Raw genomic sequence first — 25,956 nt, 5'->3', positions numbered from 1 at the left:
CCCATGCTGGCCAATCAGACGGGGCCATAGAAGGGACTACATGTAGCCCCGAGGGCCAACTGACACCAGAACTTTGTTCCCACATGTCAATTCAGTATACTACTTCAGACACTACCATGCACTGACTTTGAAAAGGGAAAACGTTGCAAGGTTCTGGACACTATAGAAGCAGTTTTAAATGCTTCTCAAATTCTGAATCAAGCTGTGAGGCTTGTTTATTGGAAAGTATAGTTGGCTGGATGTGAATACAGCTTAGACTGGGATTTTCAGTACCATGTCTGACGAAAGATATGGTCTGTTTGTTGGGAGAGGGGCTTACAAAGAGTGTGGACAAGGGAACTTGTATAATCTATTCACAAGGCCCTGAGAGACCCACAAAGATGAGTGGGAACAAGGCCAGCTGCTATTTTCTCACAGCAGTCCAAACCTGTATTGATAAAAATTTTGCTCTTCAAATAAAAATGAGACTCTGAGTAGCTGATGACAAGACCTACTGGGCACTATTGTCTGTGAGTGAGTGCACTGTGTGTCCCTCATTTGGCTTACGTGATACTTCAGCTTCTCTTGAAAAATATGTTCCATTGCAGAAGGCCTTGAAGCTTCCTTGTCCTGAAGAAAACATTCATATGAGCCCTGACTATTAACCTGGCTGTTACCATGGCAAACACACAGCACAGTAATTGCTTCCTCAGGTTAGCAATGTATGTGCAGTACAGAACGCTAAGAGTAAGGAGAGCTTGCATCCCACTCATTTTACAATAGACAGAGAAAAATACTAATATTAATGCTAAGCTTTTTGCAATAATCCATAAGGTCATAACAGTTGATCATATCACGTCAGTTCTGGGCCTTAAATATCCTGACATACGTCTACATTCAATGGGTTAAAAATAAAGCCTAAACTATTGCATAAGCCTCCTACATCACCTATTTCTTGAGAAGTACTTTGAGTGAATTGAGCCCAAGCAATTTTTCTTTGCTGCTTGCGAGTCTTGAAAAACCATTTCATTCTGATGTTCCTCCTCGCTTGTGTCAAGACAGCTTTCTGTATTTAACTTATTCATGTACTGTACAGTTCTGTACATGAATAGAAAGGCAGGGTGAAAGGAGAAAAATAGTGGTTAGGTATAAAGGCTGAACTCCAAAATTGTGGGGGAGATGGCTGAAAGGAGGGCATGAAGAGGCTGTTTCTGTAGTCTCACCCATTGTGTGTGAATCACAGCAAAAGGCTATACTTAAAGCAGCTTTTGCTATTGGTTGAGCAGCACCTGACCTATGACTGGTGCATCACAGCTCTGATGCAGGCGCCCTCCATGGTAAGAAAGACAGCTTGCATGCAATGTAATAAACTGGAGTACATCATGAATGTTTAATCCATGCAGCGTTTGTTCCAGCCTTCCTCAAAGCACACACAGGCTATATTTTAACCGCTTTTTGTGCACTGGCCTCCTCTCACCTCATTTTAGCCGGGTCCCCAGCCCCACTCACCCTGCAGTGCTGTGAATTAGACCTTGTGCCCGCCGCTACACTAGGCAAGGTAGCGTGCTAATCCTCATGACATCACCATTGTGTCCAGGCCGTTCCATCTAATGTGCTTATCAAAGGGCTTCTTTGAGTGTGAATGCAGTAGGAAATCAGCATGGGGAGGTGGCTGATAGGAAGGCTTTTATCTGCTGAGGAATATTTCTCCTCTTATATAACATCTTAAGAGACTTTCGCTACCATCATGCTCCCTTTCCCCTGTGGAGCTGTAGTCTTCACTTGAGGGGAATAAAAGCCTCTTTAGGTTTGTCTTCAGGCACTGTATGCACTGTAGGTCTGGCGGTCTGTCACTGTAATGTAGGGATGCCTCTTCTTTCTCTGTTTCCCACCACCTACTGCGAGTACTGTGAGGGGCAATTAGATAAGGAGACCTCTGTAATTCCCAGACATATCTTGTTTAATCTCATGACCATTACACATTACAGAGGGGAACAGATATCAGGATATAAGACTGAATTCATGTACTTCCTTCAGCAAACCCCATTGTCTGAGTTGTTAAGTAGGCAGGAAAAGCAGCAGGAGGGGGCAGGCTTCTGACTTCACTGCCTGTATTGCATTTTCATATTGTTTTCTTGCAGCTGTTAGACAATCCAAATATATGGCGGGGCTGGATCCCCTCAATGAAAAATGCCATCAAAGTCAAGGAGCCATGTGTTACTAAGTGAGTCATGCTTGTTGAATCTGAAGCTACAAAAATACAAAGTGCCATCCAAAAGGGGAGGGGGAGTTGTGCGATACTACCTCATTCTACTTACTATTTGTCCATCATGCAGTACCAACAGGGAGGTGTCTGATTGGCTCTAAATATACTCGACAACCCAAAACATACAGCAAGTGCCCACAGCAAGGGGTTCCAGAAGTAATGGTTTGGCCCCCACAGAGTCCTGCACTTTCTATAATCAAGTCAGTCTGGGTTTAAATGAGGAGGCATAAGGATGTGAACCTACATGCACAGAAGATCTGGGTTTAGGACCCCAATAGGTTTTCAAACTACTTATGTGTGTGTGTGTTCCCTCAAAAACTGCACGAACGTGTGCTGAGAAGAACTGATGCTCTGTTATAGTCAAAGGCTGGCCACATCACATACTGATTCCTGTACTGGGAATTCACTTTTCAATTTGCAATAAGATATAAACTATAAATACATGGTTTTTTTTAGCAAACTCCAGCAGGCATCTATCAAGCCAAATACGACACAGTGCAGTATGAAGATGACTCCGACGTGTTAGATTTCATACTCTAAGCAGCACATGATTACCTGTCTTTGAAAGTACAGGTTCACAATTTATTATAGCCTATTGATTGTAGTGAATATGAAGTAATTGCTGTGCAGTGAGTAGTTTCTTTAGAGCCTTATGCTCTGAGACTGTGGTGAATGAGTGATGTGACAAAGCTATTAGCTGCCACAGTCAGGGAGAACATTCTCAATCAGAGGACTGCATATTTTCAGTATGGTCATGAGGGAATTAAAGTACAAATTGAGGATGAAGGCAAACCAATGTCATCATTATCTACAGATTAAAAAGAATGGGAGCACACTGTCTCCACGAAAGGTGGCGCCCAATACAAACTTACAAAATGCCAACATACAGATGATTGAAAATGTTTCTGAACATTTTACTCTCTATCTCTGTCTTCCCCTCTCTCTCTGGTCATTGAGTGGATCATTAGCTGTCAGGGCCATTGAAACCATACCCCCAACCCTGAACTCCCATTCCTGCTTGCCTCTAAAATATTCATAAGGACAATTAGGAGTTCCGATAAGGCGAGTACGGAGGGTTGGGGGGGAGAGGGCAGGATGTGCCAGCAGGACGTCTGTTCTGCAACACTCTATACCCAGACCACAGACCTGTCCTCATCAATCTGAGACACAGCAGCCTCCCTCTTTGCCCCCAGTCAGGCCAGGCAGCCTGGGGAAGGCGGCACAGTGCCAGCTCACCCCCAGCACCTCCCTATCCCAGCAGGCTTTGCTCTGTCCTCGCCCCTGGGCAGGAGCGGTTGGCCGCACCGCACGCACAGCGGGAGGAGGGGGGCACAAGGGCAAGCTGATTGTTGCACGATCTCACCCACAGGAGCTGCTTTGCACGAAAGCAAGGTCACTGAAAAACACAGAGGGTGGACCTGTGGCTTGTGGTTCTAATCATCAGAACTTGCGCCATCCCGTTATTTTACAAAAAAGATCAAACTAAATTAGGTCAGCTCAATGTATGACCTAGTTCAAGCGGTTCAGGCCAAACTTTCAAAGAGATTTTTAGTTTGAGCCTAATGTGTGACTACACGCGATGCGTTTTGACATGCAACATTGTAATTCTCAACATTATTTTTGTAACATAAATCACAGCCCAATTGTATTCTTTCTTTTTTTATTAATGATGAAATGACACAATAATTTTCCAGCACAAAAGAGAAAAAAATTTCTGACTCTAAAATTCTGAAAGAAATCAGGTTGATCACATTGAAGAAACCAAACACAATACTGTATATGATATAACATTAACCTTCTATATCGCTTTGTCCCATTCAGGGTCGCCAAGGGCTGGAACCAATCCCAGCTAACAATGGGTGAAGGCAGAGGCAGATTGCCAGTCCATCAAAGGGAAAACACAAAAAAAAAAAATTAAATTAAATTAAATAATGACACAGGGAGACCCTGCAAACTTAACACAAAAAGGACCAGACACAAATCGTGCTATGAAGCAACAATGCTAACCAAATGAAGACATAGCATTTTTGTCGCTATAGATATTATAAGAGGAACATAAATTCAACAATCAGACATAACATCTGTCTGATAATATGTACGTATCCCCTCTATGCAACAAACTGAATGTAATGTCTATTATGACGGCACCTTTCATATCATCGCCTCTCAGAACCAGCATTAATGATTACTGCAGCTGTTGGACTCGAGCGAATGGGCCAGCCTTCCCTTCCCAAATGTATCAATAACACTGTTGTTTCCCTTCCTTCCAATACATTGTGAAGACAGACCAGTAGAGACTGGGAACACAGCCCAGTGTTAAAAATGCTGGTCCTCGGTCATCAGGCTATCACGTTTTTCTTTTTCTTCTCTCAGGTCCTTACAATCACCTTTTCTTTTCTGATTCTGGCACATCAACTTTGAGGACAAAATGTTGACTTTTCCCCCGATTATGATTCACCCACTAGCAAGCGCCATAACGATGAGATTATCATGTTAGTCACCTCATCTGTCATAATGTTATGGCTCATCTGTGTTTTCATATAGAGGTGGCTTGAGCCCATTAGACGAGCAATAAAAAAAAGTCTACATAATATAATCTTTATATACATTCACACATTTTTACTTTAACTCAATTTCTTCATTATTCTTCCTATAATTACTTGATACAAAAACTCAACAACATTTACTTTTCCACACAACATCAGAATATGTCGATTGAAAATATAAATATATAACCTAAGAATTTACAATTTATATAAAGACATGCATGTGTTTTTAGATTATTTAGATTGAGAATTTGAAATTGAGCCTCATAGTATTCGCTCATTAGTGTCAGTAGACATTGATGATGAAAAGAAGGCACCACAGCTTCTGGTCTTTGTTACTGTCTTTTTTCATTATTTGCTCTCGAAAAGACCCTCAGTTTGAAATGAGACATATGCAAGGAAGTTGAGAGGGTGAAAAAAAAAAAAGCTCTGACGTCAATGAAGCACGACATGTGCCAAAAGCAAAAATCTCTTAGCAGTAACCTGGTAACAAATAATGCACACTCATTCGTTCACAAACACTCTCTCTCACACACACACACAAAGACACACACACACACGCACGCACGCACGCACGCACGCGCGTGCAAAAACACATTTGTACAACATGACATGTTGAGTCCACTCAATGATATAGTTTTCCTAGTGTCTTACTTTTACGTGTACTGATTAACGCCAACCCTAACTCTAACCTAAATGTGAACTTAGCCCTACAACCAGGACTTAATTATGAAAAAATAAACCTTTTATTTATGTTTTATTCATGGAACCTTGATTTAAACACATAGAATAGTTCAGAGCCAGTTTTTATTTACAACGACAACCTGGTCAATAGGCAGTATAAGAGGTAAATATAAAGTGAGTAAGTAAGTAGATACATTTATAACAAAAGAAATTGCAATACTAATCCTAGAGTGTATTTTTGGTTCATAACAGGTAGATTGGATCAGTGAATCTAAAAGGCATATCAGGCATATACGCAGCAAGAAAGACTTAATTACTACCATCGGTGCTACTTCCCTAACATGAACCCCCACTAATCTTAACTGAACACTTACTGTGGTCTAACCTTATCTAAACCATGCCTTTACGATTCTCAATGATTCTCCTCATGACGATGACAAGTCTTTATACTGTGAGTGTAGAAAATGATTTTGCTCCCTGCAAGAGTAAGGTCCTCAGAAAGCCATGCACACATAAAACACAGAGAAAATCCATCCATCTATCTGTCCTCCATCGTCTTTACCGCTTTATTTAACTCAGTGTCGCAGCGACCTGGAGCCGATTTCAGCTGACAGCGGGTGAGGACTGGGTACACAAGACCATCACATACACTCTCATTCACACTTGCCGATAATTTTTTCTCATCGATTAACCTCAAACCTGTTTCACACGGTGGGAGGGAAACTGGGGAACCCAGCTCAACCTGGATTCGAACTGTGGACATTTTCAAACTACATTTCACTCTTTTAAGTATCAAACGCTGTAACTGTGCCTTCTTACAGCAACGACAACGTTTCAGTCCAACGGTGGGTTTATGTAAGATACTATCTTTATATGAACATTACCACAACTGTTCATTTCACTCAGAAAACTACAAAAGAATCATGGTGACCTTTTTTCATGAAAGGCCCAGAGGAAAAGGAGTCCTTGTCCTATAAAACGGGGCACTTTGAAACACAGCATGTTGCTCGCAACACCACCATTAATACTGTTTCACTCGCTGTGGCAGGAGAAGACTTTTCAGAAAACTCTTGCCAAACTATTACATCAGTACACAGATGTGAGGAATTAATCAAATAAAGTATTAAAAGTACCACATTGCGGAACTGTTTGCTCACTATATCTGCTATTAAAACAGAGGCGCATGCTGTAACTGTAACATAAGCAGAGGTTTTTCCAGAGGTCAAAAATAACAGTTCTCTGTTTTCACTGTAACATTTGTGAGTCCTCGTTTTATTTTTATCTTGTCCTACTGCACTAGTCTGAAAATAGACGCCACGGGTGTATGAAGAGTCATTGGGTTTGTTTTAGTAAGCAACGCAACTTAACTGTACAACCTGGCCAGAAATGCAGGCCCAAAGGTCAAACGACAGCTTTCAGGTACACAAAACAATCCGTGCACACGAGACACAGGAAGCAGCTCCTCTTCACCACAGGGAGCATTTATGCCCGCGTCTAACGAAGAGGCACTGACTGGATTTCAGAAACACTCATTAATAGTGACCTGTTTATACTGTTATATTTTCATCCTGTCCAGAGACAACACTGACGGATAGATTTTCACATTTATGTAGAGAAACCCCCCCCCCAAAAAAACCTAAAGAAATCATATTTATGACAACAAATGTCAAAAAAGGCTTTTCATATTCATTAAAACCAAAAGCTTCCAAATATATTCCCATCTTAAGGCGTGCCACAGCATTGTTTGAGACCTACATTTAATAAAAGTAAAAAAAAAATAATAATAATTTTAATATCACTCCAATAAATCATAGGAGCCCAAAAGTGTACATACTTCTTTTTTTTTTCAGTAATATTAAAAATAGGCCGGCTGAAAATTTCACAGATATTGAAAAGCCCTGGAAAAATCAACATAAACCCAATAAATCTATGTCAACAGCAATGACATTTGATTTAGCTTAAAAGGGAGCTCTCATCATTGCTGCTGTGAGCACCGCGGTGAAACACAGAAAAGGATGATGGTGATGAAGGAGCAGAAATGGAGAAAGAATGAAGTGGAAAGATATTGGTGAAAAAGCTGGAGGTAGATATTAAGCTTTATGGGAACCTGACTGTGAGGTCATGTAATCTTTCTATTAAATGGACCCAATTCATTCCCATCTACACTGAAGGATAAGCCACCTTTTGTTTATTTTCTCCTCTTTTCAGTGTGATCATGCTCCCTCTGATATCAAAGAAATTCAAAAATGCAATATTTTTTATTTTAACTTTTCTCTTTTTCTGACTCCTTGAAATAAGTACTGGATAACCACTGAAAATCTAAGAAATTAAATCCAATAAAGTCTGGATAATTAGGGAAAAGAAATAGAGTGCACGAACTCTACCGGTTTCAATGCAAGTTATTCATATAGTGCAGACTCGATTGAGTGCTTTACATGATAAGTCACATTCTCGCACGAGGATGTCTGACATGGGAATCAAAGCAGTCACATTGGGACTGAAAAGTGATCCACTCCACTAACCGAGCTTTGTTATTCAGTCATTTCTTTTATAAATGTTGGCTCAGATTTTAATGAGTAGATGAATAAAATCAAACAACAACGGGCAACACAAAATTCTCAGACGATCACTAATCTAAACTATAATGTCCAGATGTTCAAAAGAAGAACAATTTTGACAGGAATTGTCTCAATTTGATCCAAATAGCGTGTGGTTTTATGAAATATCTTATTAAATAAACGCATACTCATTTTATTCAAATTGGTAGATGGATGTGAGCCTGTTCTTTGGTCACTGAGAGAAGCTCAGTCGACTTACAGTCACAGTTAAAAAAAAAACAACAACGAATAAATAGGAAAGATAAACCCAATGTTTTTACACAGTTATTCTCTTAAATCCAAGACAAACAGAACGAGCAGCAGCTTTGTGTAAATTGTGTCCCTGGACTCAGGTGGCCCCACAAGTAAATAATTGGATTTCTAGAGGAAAAACACTCTGTTGGAAGGGAAGTGAGATCATTAATGTTGTGGGTGAAAACAAAGTCAGTTCATTTCAGAAATAACATCAGAAGAAGCAAAGCGATGCCTGGCGCAATGCAAAAGCAAGGCAAGTGACAACTATTGTTAAGATCACAGATGGATTTATCGGGACAACTTATGTATCTGGTCAATGGTGAAATTTATTAACTGTTATTTCAAGGGTATATTTAGATGGAATAAAAAATAAAAAAATTATGTGATTGTTTTCTTTTTTTTTTTCTTTCCATACACACAATTGATTACGTGAGGAATTATGCGCAATACTTTTCAAATGCTGCAGTTTAACAGTTAAAGTGGACCTGCACAAAAGTCATTTCAATTCATGAGTGTTGAAAATCCAAAACATTCGTTCTTAAATAATTATAATTATAATGACTATTTAAGGTGATCAAATGGTTTTGCTATTTTCTTATATAATTACCAATGTGAAAAATAGAAATAACTGACAAAACCATTAAAAATGTTTTTTTTAATTTAGTTAGCTGCAGTATGCTTTAATGCTAACTCTATTCTTAAGTATAATTTTGAATTTTTTCATTCTTATTCTTTTTAATAATTAACACAATTTCCCCCCATGAATACATCAACATTTAGAAAGTGAGTTTATAAATAAAGTGACAGCCCAGACGGTGTCATATGAGCGAAGACCAATGATGTAACATTGCATGGCTTTCCAGCATAACTGTTGATGAAATGTACTTGGCATGATGCACAGTAAACTGTTTGCAATGTATGTCACATTTATAAATACACAAGTACAATCTTCGAGTACGCGGAGCAGTTTCATCAGCGTGCTTTGATACTCAAGGATTTGCGTCTCACTGTTAAAACCAACACAAATAATCTGCACACCACAATATCCCCGACAGACTTCAGAGTTGACTGAGTACTGATCTATTAAATATTTGCAAGGCTGACGCTCTACTCTCTCATAAATATTTGATCAGAATTTCTGCTGATTAAGGGTGAGAAAAAAGAGAGAAAAAAAAAAAAAATGAAAATGCGAACTGCGATTTTGTTCATGTGAGGTTGACAAGAATGCCAGCGTTCAAAACAAACCAAGCAAATCACAACCTGTCAAAAATAACTAACGACTTAGTAAACATTTGTTTTAGTTTTAGTTTTATGATCTGATCACCCAACCTGCAATGTTGGCTTTCACAAAAATAACTTAAAATACATTTAGATGGGAAAATACAGCAGTTTTATCAAATGATTTTTTTTCTATACTTGCATTTCGATAAAATCTAATCTAATATGTGATTTATTGAGTGCCGGTCGGTTGTTTTTTTTGTTTTTTTGTATGCTCTTTCATCTTTCTTCCTAACCCCCCAGCCCATTTCCCCCGCCTCCCTTTCCAATGTGCCACCAGCAGGAGGATAATTGATCAATCATGCTAATTGAAGAGTCTGGACAGCTAGACCACCATAGCAGATGTGCCAATTTGCATTCATTAAGATCGAAATGAGCCTTAATCACTGCTCAGCCTTTGATTGACGAACATAAATATCCCCTGTCTGAAACTGCTTGTTCCCATTCAGCCCAAAGATATTTATTTTTTTTTGAAGGATTCATTCCTTCACTCGCAACATTTATCTTTGAGCAGTTAGTCGCTGGAAAAGTACCGCTGAAGCCCAATCTTTACAGTCGTTACTGGATGATGAAGTCAACCTTTAATTGTGATTACTGTACGCATTTCTGTTTCTTTCTTCTTCTTTTTTTTTTTTTTTATCAGTGAAGTCTTGGAACGATGGTGGCAAATACACAAATAAACTTGAACAAAGGTTAGACTGAGATGAAAACACGGGGTTTGACATTCAATAATGGTCAGTATCTACATATCTCATTAATACAGCTCCATTTAATATTTGATAGTGATCACAAAATAAAACCTGATGGATAATTGTGTGCCCATTTCCTCTCGCTGTAGTGGTCTGCTGAGACGGGGTCTGCATCCTTCAATAGAGAAGGAGCGGTTTTGCCTGAGCAACAACAATGGCAGCCCGTCTTCATTATGGGTAAGATAAGCAGAATTTGCCTATGAATGATCTCAGAGCGTTTACTCTCACAAACCATTAGGGTACAGACACAAAAAGGAGGAGTAAAAAGTCACTTCTTTGCATGAAGTCATTTACAATTCACTGATATTTGTCACTAAAACCACATTCCCAAATTGGGCTGAATCTCATTCACAATCCTGATTTTATAGGATTACAATTTAAGTGTTGAGTTAATGATGATTCCGCGTGCCTGCTAACTTAATAAATACACATCTATACTATTACAACCTGATTGATTTGAATTACACAGATGCCAAACGATGTCTGTGAAGTTGCTGCCTTATGTCAGGGTTCCTCCAGGAGACAGAGGCATCTCTCTGTGTGCCAGACAGCAGTACGAGCTCATAGTGGAGCACGAAAATCTCATTAGCTCCACAAGCGAAGAGGAGAGTAGCACTAAACATTATTAGATTAATGTAATGACTAACGGCAGCATTTTCATTTGTGGAATAAACAAAATTCAATAAGTATCACAAAAAAAAACAGGAGAAAAAGATTGAATTGAACACTGTGCTCAGGTCACAACTACATTAAATACTGTCTACATTTACCAACAGAAATGACAGAAATCTGAATTATTTGTATTCTTTACAAATAGCTACAAATTAGGCAACTGTGAATGTTTATCGAGTATTGGGCATATCTGTACTGAGTGGCTTTTCTTTACTAAATCAGTCCTTATGTATAATACACTTTTTAATAATATTAAACGATAACAAAACACGTTGTACCATATCAGATCAGATTTTGCTTTATTGTAATTGCGCGCGCGTGCGTGCGTGCGTGCGTGCGTGCGTGTGCGTGTGTGTGTGTGTGTGTGTGTGAAAAGAAGTTAACATAAGTGAATATAAGTACATTATTGTTTTGTACATGGTGATTATATAACACGATTGAAGACTGGGTGGAAGGTGAACTGGAACCGTTTCGTGTCGAAATCAGAATATTTCTAAGACAGACACACACACAGAGGTGAGAGCATAAATTCAGATATTACACTGAAGCTCACCTGTCGCCTGGAGATTTGGTAAGGTTAACACATGCAGCCGTGGAGACGCTCACACAAACAACACACACACACACACACACACACACACACACACACACACACACACACACACACACACACACACACACACACACACACAAGAAAAATCTGCTCTGCTTTGGACTGCCAGCCAAGTTTGAGACAAAGTCCATAGCTCTCCACTGGGTTATCAAACTGTGGCCAAGGCATGCATCCATCTGTGGAAAACGTGGAGACTGTTCTCCCACACTGCACAGCTCAGCCTTTATCTACAGATGGTACTACTGAGCAGGAATTTGACCTTTGATTTAGTTTCTCACACGGAAAGAGCTCACCAACCAAAACACGGCAGATAACTCTCCTTGCTTCCCCAAACTGGACAAATGAGTACATGGTTGTTGGCATGGAAAAGGCTTGTTTAACACAATTTAAAAATTTAGGTAAGTGTCCAGCTTAAGTGTCCTCATGTGAAGCCCATTTCACTGGATAAATGAGGGAGGAGTGGGGGGGGGGGGGGGGGGGGTTGTGGATTCTTCCCATCATTATAAATGCATCAGCTATTACATGGAGTGTAAAGGGATGTGCTGAAGCTCAAGTGCAGGAGGAAAAAAAACCTGAAATTGCTAACCAATTGAGGCAAAATACTGTTTATGATTTCTCCTAAAACTAAAAGCAGATCATCGGTCCTCAGCTACCTCCCAAACACAACTATTCAACCAGCTGAGTAGTGGCGCTGTATTGTGATGATGCAGAGTGAACTCGGTTGGTTACTTCAGCTCTGCTTCACTTCTGAACCTTGACCATCGCTAGCAGGCAGAGGGGGATTTTGTTCATATCTGCAAAGATGCTGGCCCAGTGAGCTGGGACAACAGTGGTTTGTTCTCGCCTTTTGTGTGCTGGGGCAGCTTCGTCGAGAGCAGCCAGCGGTACTAAGTAGAAAAAATTGACATGGGACCTCTGGTGCAACAGTATGCACAATGTACATTCCAATTCCAACATGCTGTTTGCATAAACATACACGAGCAGACAAAAGATATGCGTGTGTTCTAACTGCCTGAGGAAGACCCAACTGATATGAAGCCAATAACACAACGTGACTCTATGTTGTGTTGGCAGAAAGTCATATTTAAAAAAAAAAAAAAAAAAACAGCTTCCAGAGTCACAGCAGAAACAAATTGTGGTCACTGTTATGTAAGGAATGTATCCATGTATTTTTTATGCAGGTGAGCCCCTGCTCTGCTCTGAGGGGCCCTGATGGAGGAGTGACTGCACGAGTCTACTGGATGCCAGAACGCTTTTCTGCAGCTCTGCCAAGCAGGTAATTCACAAGCAGTAGCAGCATAAATAAAAGATAATGGGCCACAGCTGACTCCTTTATGCTGCAAGTAATTTCACTAATTCCTCCAAGTGAGAGTGTTTTCAAAGCATGAATTCAGGATTTATTTATTTTTTTCTTTTTCTTCTTTTTTAAACCTTAAACTCTTCAGATATCTCAACAGTACAGCAGTAACGGAATGCTATATGTTTTGGTGGGCAGGTGGCAATAAAAACTAAAGTGTCGGGATGCTGCAGTTTGCACAGTGTAATAAAAGAGTCTTGCAAAGTGTAATTGAAATAACAGCAGTATAAATTAATGGGTAAGATCATACTACGCGTAAAGATTTCATCAATAGGCATTAACATACATTGTGTGCACTTTTATTCAGTCGGAATGAAGATACCGGCCTCTTAAAGCAGATCATGAATAAGCTGAGAAACCACACATGTGCCAGTGCAAGATGTTTGGAACAGGATGTATCCCTAATCATTCTCATTTACTTTGGCTTTTACACTTTTGGCTGACAATTTTGTATGCTGGCATAACAAGTGGCTCACTCTTCCGCTAGACGCTGGGCATGCAGGAGCTGCCAGGAAACCCAAGTGCTTGTTGAGTTTTATAGAGCTGTATGGAAAGCACTAAATGCTGCATTTTCACAGAAAAATGTTGCAGAAATAGCCAAGCTGACTGTGTGCACTGAGGAGTAGCCAGAGGACCGTGCCCTACAGGTACAATATCTATGGGAAACAAGGTCAGCAGCGATGGTCAGCAGCTTCTGTGTGCGTGCGGGTAGCGAGATAGGTTTTCCACGTCAGTTGATGGGCACAAGAGAAGCTGAACTTATCACTGAGTGCAGACCTCCTGCGCCCTATCTGCATGGTGACGAGGAGGAAACTGTTACTTGTTCCTGACTCCAGCATGTTTAAACCATTACTCTAGCAGGATTTACAAAGCTGGCCAACTGCTGCCTCAGAGTAAATATAGAGTTTAGTCCGATTCCAGTGCTAATATGTTTAAAAAGAATAAGAAATTCTTGAATCTCATAAGTTTAGTGCAACATATCATAAATAGGACAAACTACTTGGTCACAGTGAGTTAAAAAGGCATGATGGGAGAGAAGTTCCCTTTTCACAAGGTAAAAACACAATACTCACTCACCTCCACAATGTCAGAGTTGGTTCTGCTCTCATGGGGCTCGTTGTACTCTGTGTATTTCAGCAACACTTTGTCCATGTCTGTGCTGGCATACTGGAACAGTTTGTTAGAGCTGTTGAAAATGATGAGGGCTATCTCACAGTCACATAGTACGCTGAGCTCATAGGCCTTTTTCATCAAGCCGAACTTCCTCTTGGTGAAGGTAACCTAAGGAAACACACAGAAAACAAATCCGTTCGTTTCAGCGGGGAAACTGTCTCTCTGATTAAAAACAAATATCAAAGTGAGCGAGTAAATGAGGAATTAGCACATCTGCATGCAATTTAAACAAAATAGTTTTACTGTAACAGACATTGGTTATTCATGATTACTGGGCAAATACTGGTGAAAAATGTGAAGCTTTGATATTTTATAAAGGTTGGACCGCCACAATAAAATCTACTGTGGTAAAATGTGAAATGAAAATATCTATGGTACTGAGCAGGCTCTGTCAAAGCTCCACAGTTCTTTTGTGTAACTGGATTTATCCGCCCTATAATAATGTGTAAGCAGCATTGCGAATGCTTTGATGGCACTCATTCTAAGCATGTTATACATCTGGAATTCAAATGATCTAGGGCATTTTTGGACTTGTGTTTGCTTAAGTAAAACCAATAACACAAATTAAAGAGTTTTTATAGTATTAGCTAGCTTTTTGCTTTCTAAACACACAGTGTTTTTTTTATACATGACCCACTGACTCAAACTGACACGACAGAAATTCTACTTTAAAATTTTTCAAGCATAAATCAAAGGAGTTGGCATTTACGATTACTACTCATTTTTGTTCTGCTTTTATCATTGACTGTAAGAGCCACTGACACACTACACCAAGGCAAACTACTGCTTCCTTGGAAACAGTAAACCACTTCTTAACTGTTTACTTTACAGTCTCACGCAATTCGTTAGCAATCTTGCGACTCATTGTTGGGTATAATGAAACACATTAGTCTAATACTGCTTACAATTAAAACACCGTGAAAAAAAATAAATGCAGAGTACAATCCAATAGAGTAAATCACATCTGAATAATATTGATTCATTAAACCTGAACAAATGTCACAACAGCAACAATGCTGCTGTACACAAGGTGACAGATAACAAGATCGTTCCGCCTTTAGGAATGATTGCAATAACATAGCGCATGTATGAAATGTCTAGTTATCAGGCCAGAGGTCAGGGTTAGAGGCACGAGTCAGCGCGCTGAGTCAGAGCTTTGGCAACGACAGGGGTCCATACATTACTGTAGCCCCTGACTCCATATACGGAAAGTTATCGCTGTAGTGCAGCATAAGCCTTGTAACATGAGCCCTCAGATGGGACTGCAGGTCATACATCACTCCACCGGTAACGCAAACCCTCGGTGCAAAGTGACTTTCTGTCCTGCACCTCCAGAGCTCTGTCTCTGTGGTTGCCCCAGACTCATTCACATATGTCATTATGTTACACCACCTCTTTACAGTAAGCTACACTCACTCTCAAAGTATGATTCATGATGAGGGAGTGTAAGAAAACAGTTCAGTACTCCTTTAGTTTTGCAATGGCAGGCATTATCTCTTAAAACTGTATTTCTGGATGCTGGCATATAATTTTTGTTACCATTGTGTCTTGTCAAAAGCCTATTATACAATGTGCCTTGTAAATGTGCTAGTAAAAACTGTGCTTGGAGCTACAGAGGAGCGTACCGGTCTGCATTCTCCATCAGTTTCACTGACCTACTAAGAGAAGAGTTGAGCAGATGAGCTGGCTTTGTTCAACTTTAATTGGTCACAGCTTGCGGCTATACCCTCATTTTGACTGGTATAATGCAGTATAATCCTATGTGTTGCATAGTGTATGTGTAACCGCTCAGGCAGTGGGGTCACTCCAACTGTGATAAATGAATTTCAAATCTTCCACACTACAGGTAATTACACAGGACCATTACTCGTGCTCTAGACTGAGAGGAGCCTGTCCTCATGTCATATTGTATTCAATGCACCAATGTCATTTGAGCTCATGTGGCAGACCAAATTCTAACGTGACATTTCTGAAAATGACATGGTTTGAACACAAGAGAAGCTGAATTGAATCAAATGCTGCCTAACAGAGAGGAGTCACGAAAAGGACTTGAGTGATGGTGCTTTCCGTTTGTCCTTTTCCATGTTGCAGAGTGGAAGAACGGAAAGAGCCCCCTTACTCCAGGTTGGTATACTTTTACTAAACTCGAGGCAGCTTAGGAGCCGCAATTTTGCAAAAAAATATGTAGGGCCTGTTTGAATGACTCGTTCCTACATCTCTGCTACATTGTTGCCTGTGTGTAGGGATTTACACTGTTCTTGTGGATGAAATGGGGCAGATGTATTCAATTTTTTTTTTTCCAATTCAGCAAGAGCTTGTGCTAGAACTGCTTTCCTGTAGGTGTCTGTTCTCTGATTGGCAATGTTTTGAACAACTTAATGTGACAGCCCAGTTGTTCTGAGGAATAAACGAAATCCTAATAATAACAATTTCAAACATCTGTAATAAATGGACCACAGTGTTAGTTTGGCTGTAAAGAGAGAACATTTTGCACTTTGTTGGAGGAAATGATCTCAGGATGGACCCAGGAGAAGAAGAAATGTGTACTTCTTATATCTAGGCAAGGCAAGGAACATTTATTTATGTAGCACCATTCAGACACAAGGCAATTCACAGTACTTTACACAGCAATAAGAGAAATATGTTAAAACAAAGTGATTAAGAATCTTAATCTTAAGTGATTGGGTTTATGAAATATACTAAAACAAATGGATAAAAACAAAGCATAAATGGCGATTTCTACCCTGTACCTCTACTTCTACCTTGTTAAAGCACCTGCAGTTCCAACCACCTGATACTGGTCTCTCTTGTCTAAACACCAGAGCTGCCCACTCACTCATTCACCTGCTTGCATATTTGTTTGTTTGCCTAACCAGCTGGAAAGCAGGAGCTGTCATGTGGGAAAACGATTAACAAATGGTATGCTCTTTAGCAGATGAATGTGGCTGTTAAGCCAGAGAGATGTCACCTTTCAGCAGGAAGCCCAGGATGAGACGCTGAGCGAGGACTTTGTTCCACCTGGATGCATGGCATAGTGCTGAGTGCAGGGCTGCTGACCCAGGTACCGCTTCATTTCAACCTCAGCAGTAGCAGCAGCAGCACTGAGACCTGCTCCCTGCCCCAGCTACAGCCAGCTCACTACCACGCTATCATTAAAGAGGGCAGCAATGTTATTCTCCTGTTGTAAAACAGTGGGGGTATCTTACCCAATTATGTTCCCTTCAGAAGTCCAGGTCAACAAAGCAGAAAAACCCACATTCAAAAATATAACCTTGTGCCGCCTCTATCTTGCTTGGGGTGACTGGTGCGACAGTGGAAACCACAAACATCCTTGAGGTCAAGTGGGAGGTTCTCTGGCACAGCTTTTCTATAGTTCACCAAGTCAAAGACACCCACAAAGACACTCAATGTGGTTTTAAAAATTTAAGTCACGCCTATAGTGGTGCACACATCGCCTAGCTCCCTAACTAATTCATGTAATTCACAATGACAGGATTATCCTCAACATTGTCGAGCTCTGCCACACACTACCAGAGCATCTTATGGCTGCTCTGAAAAATCAAATGTCAGGACAGAAAAGAAAAGAGGCCACGTTCTTACTTTCAATAAACTGGAATGATTCCAAGTTCCTATGCGCTTGATAAGGTCATTATAACAGCTCACACAATACACGACAGATCAGCCACTATACCAGCGTTTCATTTAGACTCTGCCCGCCTGAAAACTCCCTGACCTTTTAAGAAGCTCTCACAATGTCAAGATGAGGTGGTAATTCTGCTCTCAATTCACACTTTCTGCATTTCCACTTTATTACCAAGTGCCTCACCATCATAATGAACAAGGCCTAAATTGAACTTGGTAATTTAGTGTGAGTCTTATGTGCTTACAAGCTGACAAATGAAACACCTGAAGACAATTATTTATTTTTTTAATTCAAACTATGCATTTTCTCATCTTGTGCATTTGAAACTTTGTCTAGTTCTTTAGTGTATTAATACAATTTCACTTTTGTGAAACATTTCGGTTCGATAACCTAATCTACCCGCTGGAGCCGATCCCAGAGGCTTATGGGCAGAAGAAGGGTAAACCCTGGACAGGTTTCAAGTTAATCACAGGCTGAACTGAGTTACACACAATCAACCTCAAATTCATGCATTTCGACTTTGAGGGGAAACAAGTGTTACCAGAAAAACAACCCACAGACAGGAAGACTATGCAAAGTCTACAGAGAAACCGAACATCAAGTCAAACGGGGGGGGGTATTCATGCTGTGACTTTAGAGGGACAACCACTACAGCACTGTGCCGTTCTGTGAATGTAGGTCGGCTCAGATTCTTCCGTCTTCTCATTTAAATCCCAAATAGATACCATGAGGTTGACAGTAGGAATCTGCTGTGAAAATACAATTACTGAAGAACAGAACTCTTCATTTCTCTTTACACCTTGAGACAGTGCATTGGCACTGGCTGGCATGGGCTATACGGCTGGGTTTGCTGCACCCTGCTCCAGGGTCGATCTGAAATTAATCAGATGTTTTCTTGATGTTAATGCATGATGGAAATGATTTCTTTCAGAGAAGTTGAACACTTTCCTCCAGTAACTTGTATCAAAATGAAAAGAGCGTTGCTGCTACAGAGAAAAGTGTGCTATATTTCCCACAGTAACACCCTATTTGCCTAAATAAAAGCCATCATTGATGAGAGTCTTCATTTTCTGGAACTGGCAAAATTATACTCAAGGGAAAATAAAAAAGAAATTACATAAAAGGCAATAAGCGAATACAGCCTCTAGAAAAATGTGATCTTACCAGTTATAATTGTCTCTTTGATATGAAAAAGAGCAGCTTTGTAACTGAAATGCAGCGCAAAGTCAACTTAGAGAACTTAGAGAAGTGGAACTGTCAAAAGCAACTTTCTATCCACCTTTAAAATTGCTCACTGCACTCTGTGTTAAATGCATCTAAAATGTAAAACACAAATATAGATATTTGCTCCTGCCACTAGTGATTTTACTGCTGGATTCGTGTTTTGTTTTGTTTTGTTGTTTTCATCCTCCAGAAGACAGACCCTGCCACAGAAAACTGCTTAATATATAACAGCATATGCTCCAACAAACACTGACGCGCACATTCACTGAGAGCGGATGTGTCAATCAAAGGGTCTATCAATGTCTGTCCTCAGGCAGAGGTGCCAGGATGACAAACAAGACATCTGGGACTGAGAGTGCAGCTGTGACTGGGGCATGGCAGGAGATGCCTGAGTCACTAACACCTTCAGAGGGGTGAGGAGCTACCGGCCTTATTAGAACCTCATGTCACCTCTGACAGCCCCCGTGGCAGACATGAGAGCAGGCTTGAGAGACAGTGAGGTCTGGCACCAGCTGGCAGAGTGACCCAGGCCCTGTGGCTGCTGCCCTGGCTCCACAGTGCCAGGGAGTGCAGGCTTGGGAGACAAGCCAGGGACACCGCGACTGTCTGCCTGGATCAACTCTCTGTGGGAGAGAGGACAGCCCCAGGATCCCCGTGTGGACAACTGATGGTGCAAAAGCCTCATCCAGTGGGTGGGCTTGACCTTGAAACCTACAGTAGCCATGACTGATCCTGTCTAGTGGCGTGGACGACATGCTAGTTATCAAACATGTGTGCAAGCTTCCTGAAAATATCTCTAATCAATAACACGGCTGATAATAATAAATTTTTAGATTTGTTGAATTTCTTGAGAACTGTAATTGAGACAGAGCTGATCATTGCGATAAATTTGCATTGTTTTAAGGTGAATGTTTTTGTACATAAATAATTAGATTGGCTTATATAGTAAACACTAGCACATATGTAAATATATATTTTCACAATTTTACAATCCAAACATTGGATAAAATCATAAAAACTCAAACAGAATTCAAATGGATCATTAGTCACAGACCAACATTTTTCAGATAAATCTGAAGGTCCAACCTGTCCCGAACACAAACTTCAGGATTTGCTGCTTCAGCAAAGAGTTTTAGCACCCATATATCATCTTAACCAGTGATAATGTATGCACTGACAGTCACACTTAACAGTTCTCCTCTGTTCTTTCCATTGTCTGTCAACAAGATATTTAACTGTCAGAAAAATAATGACCACTCAGAACTTCAGGAATGAGTGAAAGCTGAGAAATGGGAGGTATGCACACGGATGCTCCCTGGAGAATAAATGTGACCGAGCTACTCTGTGCCTACAGGCATTTGACATGCCAGAGCAAAATCCAAAATGAGCCACAGCAAGGGCAGGCAACCCTCCACCCAGCAGCAAAATCATCAAACTTTTAATGACTTGGACAATTACCCCCGGTGAGCCTGTTAATGGCATCCAGAGGACGTCACCAGACACCGCTTGCTGGGTTTCACCAACGTTTACATTAACTTATAAGGGTTTGCCTGTCCTCACTTCTACACTATCAATACCTGTGTAGATCCACACTGTGACAGTTGCTCTAGGAAATGGGTGAAAGATCCAGAATCTGCTATGTGATTGCCACCGGCTCTACTGTTGTTATTTGTACAGATCATGAGCTCCAAACCTCCAAAGTAAGAAAGCACAATAGCCTTCTATATTAGAAAACCACCTTAAAAACATCATGTGTGGACGTGAGAAAAAAAAAAACTTAGGAGAGGAAAATTAGAAAGTGTATGATGTATCTGAATCTCTCAGTTACAAAAGGTAAAAAATTGCGGTGAATGCAGGAAATCAGGAGGGTCATGCAGAGCACTGCTGCTAGTGGTTGTTCTCAAGCATTCACTCGCAATCACCAAAGTCAGTGGGTCTGATGACTCTGTTGCTGTGATGTAGGACCATCACTTATGCAGGGCATGGTTTTAAAACAGACTCTGTGCATTCTCATAATATGCATGACAGGACCCTCATATCTCATTCTGTACTTCTCTGCAAGGCCACACGGCACAAAGACTCTATTGTGTGAGTATAAAGCGGCACAAAAACATTTCAACTTTCACATAACGTATGCAGCACAATGTGCATAACGTACAGTATTTTTTACCCCTATCTTATCTTGCTTGTCATATTTGCACAATACGCTCCATTACAACATAAATATAAATGTTTTGTCTGAGCTCACTGCCTGCACCTACGCTGCACCCTCACTTCCTGACACACTGCACACACTTCTCAACCTGTGTCCCACTCAGTGTTATAAATACTGAAAGGTTAACAGCCCTCCTAAACCACTTGCGGTGACAATGCACGGGAGCCCCTGTTGTTCCTCCACAATATTCTGTATAGCAATACAGTCTAATTAGCCCACTTAAGAACTCCTTTCATTTGAATGCTGGAGTATGGAAAGCTAACAGCAGAATGACATAGACAAAGATTCAAATTGTCTCCCGACAATGGGGACCATATGCTAATGGCTATTCCCCCTTGGTTAGGAGCACGCCCTAGGGAGATGGCACTGTGCGCCTCACAGCCCAAGGGAAAAAAAGAGGGAAAGATACACACGCATACATCACTTTGTACCAAAGCTTTATTTTAGCACAGCAGCGTATTGTCACAGCAGATTCTCTGCTGAGCCAGCTAAAACTAACTAAATGCGAGCTGAAATGCCTGTATTTTGCTGATAAACTTTCTCACAAATTATACAGGGAGACATTTAAAATCTGATGCAAACACCATACTTTGGGAGACACATTCATAATAAGCTCTGAAGCTCCACTTTTCTTTGAAACGGTTTGACAAAACATTCACTCCTCACTCTTTTACCACGTGCACCGTAAAGAACAAATCTTCCGAGGAGATAACTTGCTCACCTCGCAAACAAATGACAACCTGTTTTCACATTAATTTCTCCCTTTGGTTTTTTTTTTTTTTCCTTAAGTCACAGGTCACTGCAAAGAGTGAAGAAACCAGCGATGAGCCAGGAGCGATTCCTCTCCTGCCTTCTCTATTTGGATCCCACCATGAGCCAGGTGTTATACTGATAATTGGCCCACACTGTGGATTTTTGTTTCACACTTGACTGAACTGCTACCCTCACATTAGCAGAGAGAAACATGGTCAAAGTAAAGATTGGCTATTTCTGTTTAATTAATTATATTCTGCAGCACTGTTAACCAGATGTGTTCTATTTGAATACAGGAAACCTACGCATTATTAATTGGTGTAATTTGTCAAAAACAGTGCTCACGTAGCTGCTAAATCGAAAGGATGATCTTTATTGGAATACCAGACCTAGTCTTTCTGCTAAAGATATCCGTCCCTGTTATTCTTGTTCCAAACAGACCCTTGCTGTTTTGTACACTGTTTTGCTGTTTAGGAGTTTATATTTAACCAGAGCAGACAGAGTGAATTCCAGCTCTCTCCCTCTTTGTGGCTAGCCGTGACCAGTGTAGCCAAGTCAAAGAAGGGTGCTGTGTGTCCTTCTGACCCACCCTGCAAATGAGAGGGTGCTGTGGTGCAGTGGCTGCTCCTAATTACTACCAAACAGCTGCAAACACATAGGGATCCAGCGAAGGGGCCCAGCAATACTGCCAGGCCAGGGGACAAGCCCTACAGTGTGGGGAGGCCACAGGCGGCCCGCTGTGCACCTCGCTACCCTCGGTTCACTCCCACGCCATGAGGCCCCCGCTGCAGCCCAGTGCTCCTGCTGCCTCATCAAGTTCTCCGGCTGAAATTGCAGGGTGGCAAGGGAATCATGTCTGTAAATACGACCGCACTGACAAAGAAATGTCATGGTCCCTGTTCAGCTGGCTGGGACTTTGGGGAGGGAGGTATGTCTGTTTAGATCCATGCACGATATGACAGCTGGTGAACTCTGGTGCACGGCAGAAAGAAAAGCTGCAGAAAAGTGTAACCTTCAGTCAGGTACAGATCTGAAAACAATGAAACAATAAAGAGAAAACAGGCTTACAGGGTTGGTTGGATGGATGGATGGATGGATGGATGGATGGATGGATGGATGGATGGATGGATGGATGGATGGATGGATAGATAGATAGATATATAGATAGATAGATATAATTTCAGTAAACTTGTTACCTTTTACTTTCCCTACTTATCTTATAGCATTAGCTGAGGTTCGTTTGCCTCCGCCATAATGTTGATGCATTCAAACCCCACAAAATAAAAATGAACTTACCTTTAGAGTTGTCTGCTACTTTCTGAATGTTAGTAGTTTATCTAAACTGTTTTGCAGCTTCTTTTTTCCTTATTTGTTCAATAAACCGTTTCTTTTAAACTTCTGTATGTTTCCTAAAAAAAAATATCCAGTTTGTGGAAGCATGTGCACTTTAAAATATTTGTGATTATGAATTATGAATGGATGACTAAAATTGACCCAAACAAAAAAAAACATATAGGTGTCCCCATTTGACTTCTATGTACCTGATTAGACATAGCGATACAGTGCTGGATGACCAGCTATGGTGTCACAGTGGTATAACTACTCTGTCCACACATTCTAGTTCGGAGAGACAATTACAAGCAACTAACTGGGTCTGAACAGTAGCGTGTTCAGAAGTAAAACTTTTAAGTCATTAGTTAGTTTATCCATTCTTGATATATCTTTGTTTGAGTAACTAGTGAACTGACTCCACTACTTTTCTTTTTTAAGTAACAGTGTCCTAGTACAAATTTGTTTTAACTTGTCAGACAGACAGACAGACAGCCAGACAGAAACAGATATCCACTCACCTGTCTGTTCCGCTCATCCATGATTCTGGTGATCTGTATCTTCTTCCGCCCCATATCTGCGTCCTTTCCGGCCTTCCGGCACCTCAACAATATCAGAAAAACTTCACACTTTCTTCCTCCACTCTTCTAGTACATTGTGCAGCGGGCTCTCTCTTCTTGTATACACTCAGTCACTCTTCTTGGTGTGCTCTTCGCTCTACAGCAGGCCACACCACAATCTGCAGGAGGGCCAGAAGAGAGAGAGAGAGAGAGCGAGAGAGAGAGAGAGAGCGAGAGAGAGAGAGAGAGCGAGAGAGAGAGAGAGAGAGAGAGAGAGAGAGAGAGAGAGAGAGAGAGAGAGAGAGAGAGAGAGAGAGAGAGAGAGAGAGAGAGAGAGAAAATAACAGAAACTTAACTTGACACTCAACAATGTCTCCTCAGGCACTTCAAAGCACCGGAGGGCTCTGCGTTCTGTTCTAAAGCACATTGAGAAAGTATGGGACCCGTATGTTATCTCTTCTACTGTTGCACTTGAACCACAGCTGAAGTCAGTGAAAGACAGCTTCTCAGTTGGAGGACAGAAACTATCTTAGTAACTTGATGCTTCTTAGATTGATTGAAACATCAACGGGAGTTTCAAAGAAAAGATCATATGTAGGAAACATATGATACTGCGAGTTTAAAACCGAGAGTTGGATAAAATGATGGAAAGTCTAATGAGCGTAATGCTGTACAGAGATTGGTTCTAATTATTATTATTATTATATTATTATTATTATTATTATTATTATTATAGACTACACTCATTTGTCTGCACACACTGTCTGATCTGACAAACGCTGATGATAGCTTTGCTTTGAAGATGATTAAGAGAGCACCTAGTTGGGTGTTGACACCAAGCTAGTTGAAATCTCCAGGGCTGAAGGTGAAGCCGAGAGGGGATAAAGAGAATTGGGGGTGGGGGTGGGGGGTATTCCCGAATGAGCATGTAACCTGGCCAGTGGTTTAGACCCCAGTGTTCCCCGGGGAGCATCTAACTCTGTCCTGTCTCTGCTTCTCTGGAAGAAGAGATATAGCTCCCTCCCTGGAGGAACATCCATCACATACACCCAGCAAATAGAAAATGTCTAAACAACTGCATTTCCCCTATGAGTACAAATCTAGAAAGGTTAACAAGTCAGGCCATTAGATGCAGTCAGCAGTTGTGGGCCGAGGAAGCCAGGGGCCGAATTGGCAACGAAAACGAAAATGACCAGTTCCAGTGGCATACAGTCATTATGGGTTACAGATGGACTGGCATTATGGTGTCTGGCTGTCTGAATTGGGGCTCCACTGTAGGCAAACTTGACTGAGATCACCTAGCTACCTACCCACGCACTGCTGTCTGAGCCAGGAAAGTAACAGCCTGAACCCCCACACAGAATTTCCCCAAACCACATCACAACAGACCAGGGAGAGTGACGACGCTTTTCTTCATTCACCATTTTACACACAAACTGTCTGAGCACAGTTGCAATACGAGAGCGCCTGATGTGGAAAGTGTCTGGCTCTTCAAAAGTTCTACCTGGGCCACCTTGAAATTTCAGTGCATCCAGCAACCAATTATAAGAAAATAACCCCATTATTTTACAGCATTTTAATTGACATAAACGTTTAGCAGCACCCTAGTTTCTCTCATTGCTTCACATAAGATTCTTCAGGCCAAATTTCATGATACAGTATCAATGTCAGAGTCTCGATTTTACTGCTGAAGTCACAGTGAAACAGACGAGCAATACAATTGACAGGCAACGGGTCTCTGTGATGTATTTGTATGCATTATTATAAAGACTGTGTTTGAACATATTGGTGTAGTAATCTGTAATCACCTGTTTGGGTTGGTCTGATCTAACCACAGAAAGTTCAGCTGTTTGAGAGATTGAGTGTGAACACATTCACTGAGTGAAAGCCTTGAGTACCAAAGCTGAAATAATGACCTGTTCCACTAAAAACAGATCATTATGAGCCTTGCTCTTTTTCATCAACACCGAGCGAAGCGCCTGATATGATCGAAACAGTCTCCCACATCCGCACACACGTTCCTTTCTTTATGCCGAGGAGCTGTCACAGCAGGACAGTTCAAG

General features: G+C 41.0%; 1 protein-coding gene across 13 annotated transcripts in view; it reads right to left on the bottom strand.

Moving 5' to 3' along the window:
* Positions 1-25,956, bottom strand: part of mef2aa (myocyte enhancer factor 2aa) — a 63,519-nt gene that overhangs the window by 19,163 nt on the left and 18,400 nt on the right. For all 13 annotated transcript variants that reach the window (XM_080476112.1, XM_080476120.1, XM_080476114.1 and 10 more), the window contains exons 2-3: positions 23,855-24,072; positions 14,074-14,277 (exon numbers count right to left, since the gene is read on the bottom strand). In XM_080476112.1, the coding sequence (XP_080332238.1) occupies positions 14,074-14,277; positions 23,855-23,908 (258 nt within the window). In that variant the 5' untranslated portion in view covers positions 23,909-24,072. The remainder of the gene's footprint in view (positions 1-14,073; positions 14,278-23,854; positions 24,073-25,956) is intronic.

Source organism: Lipophrys pholis, assembly GCF_963383615.2.
Source record: "Lipophrys pholis genome assembly, chromosome: 11".
Lineage (NCBI taxonomy): Eukaryota > Metazoa > Chordata > Actinopteri > Blenniiformes > Blenniidae > Lipophrys > Lipophrys pholis.
The sequence above is the reverse complement of the archived record's forward strand: the minus strand, read 5'-3'. Positions and strand labels throughout refer to the sequence as shown.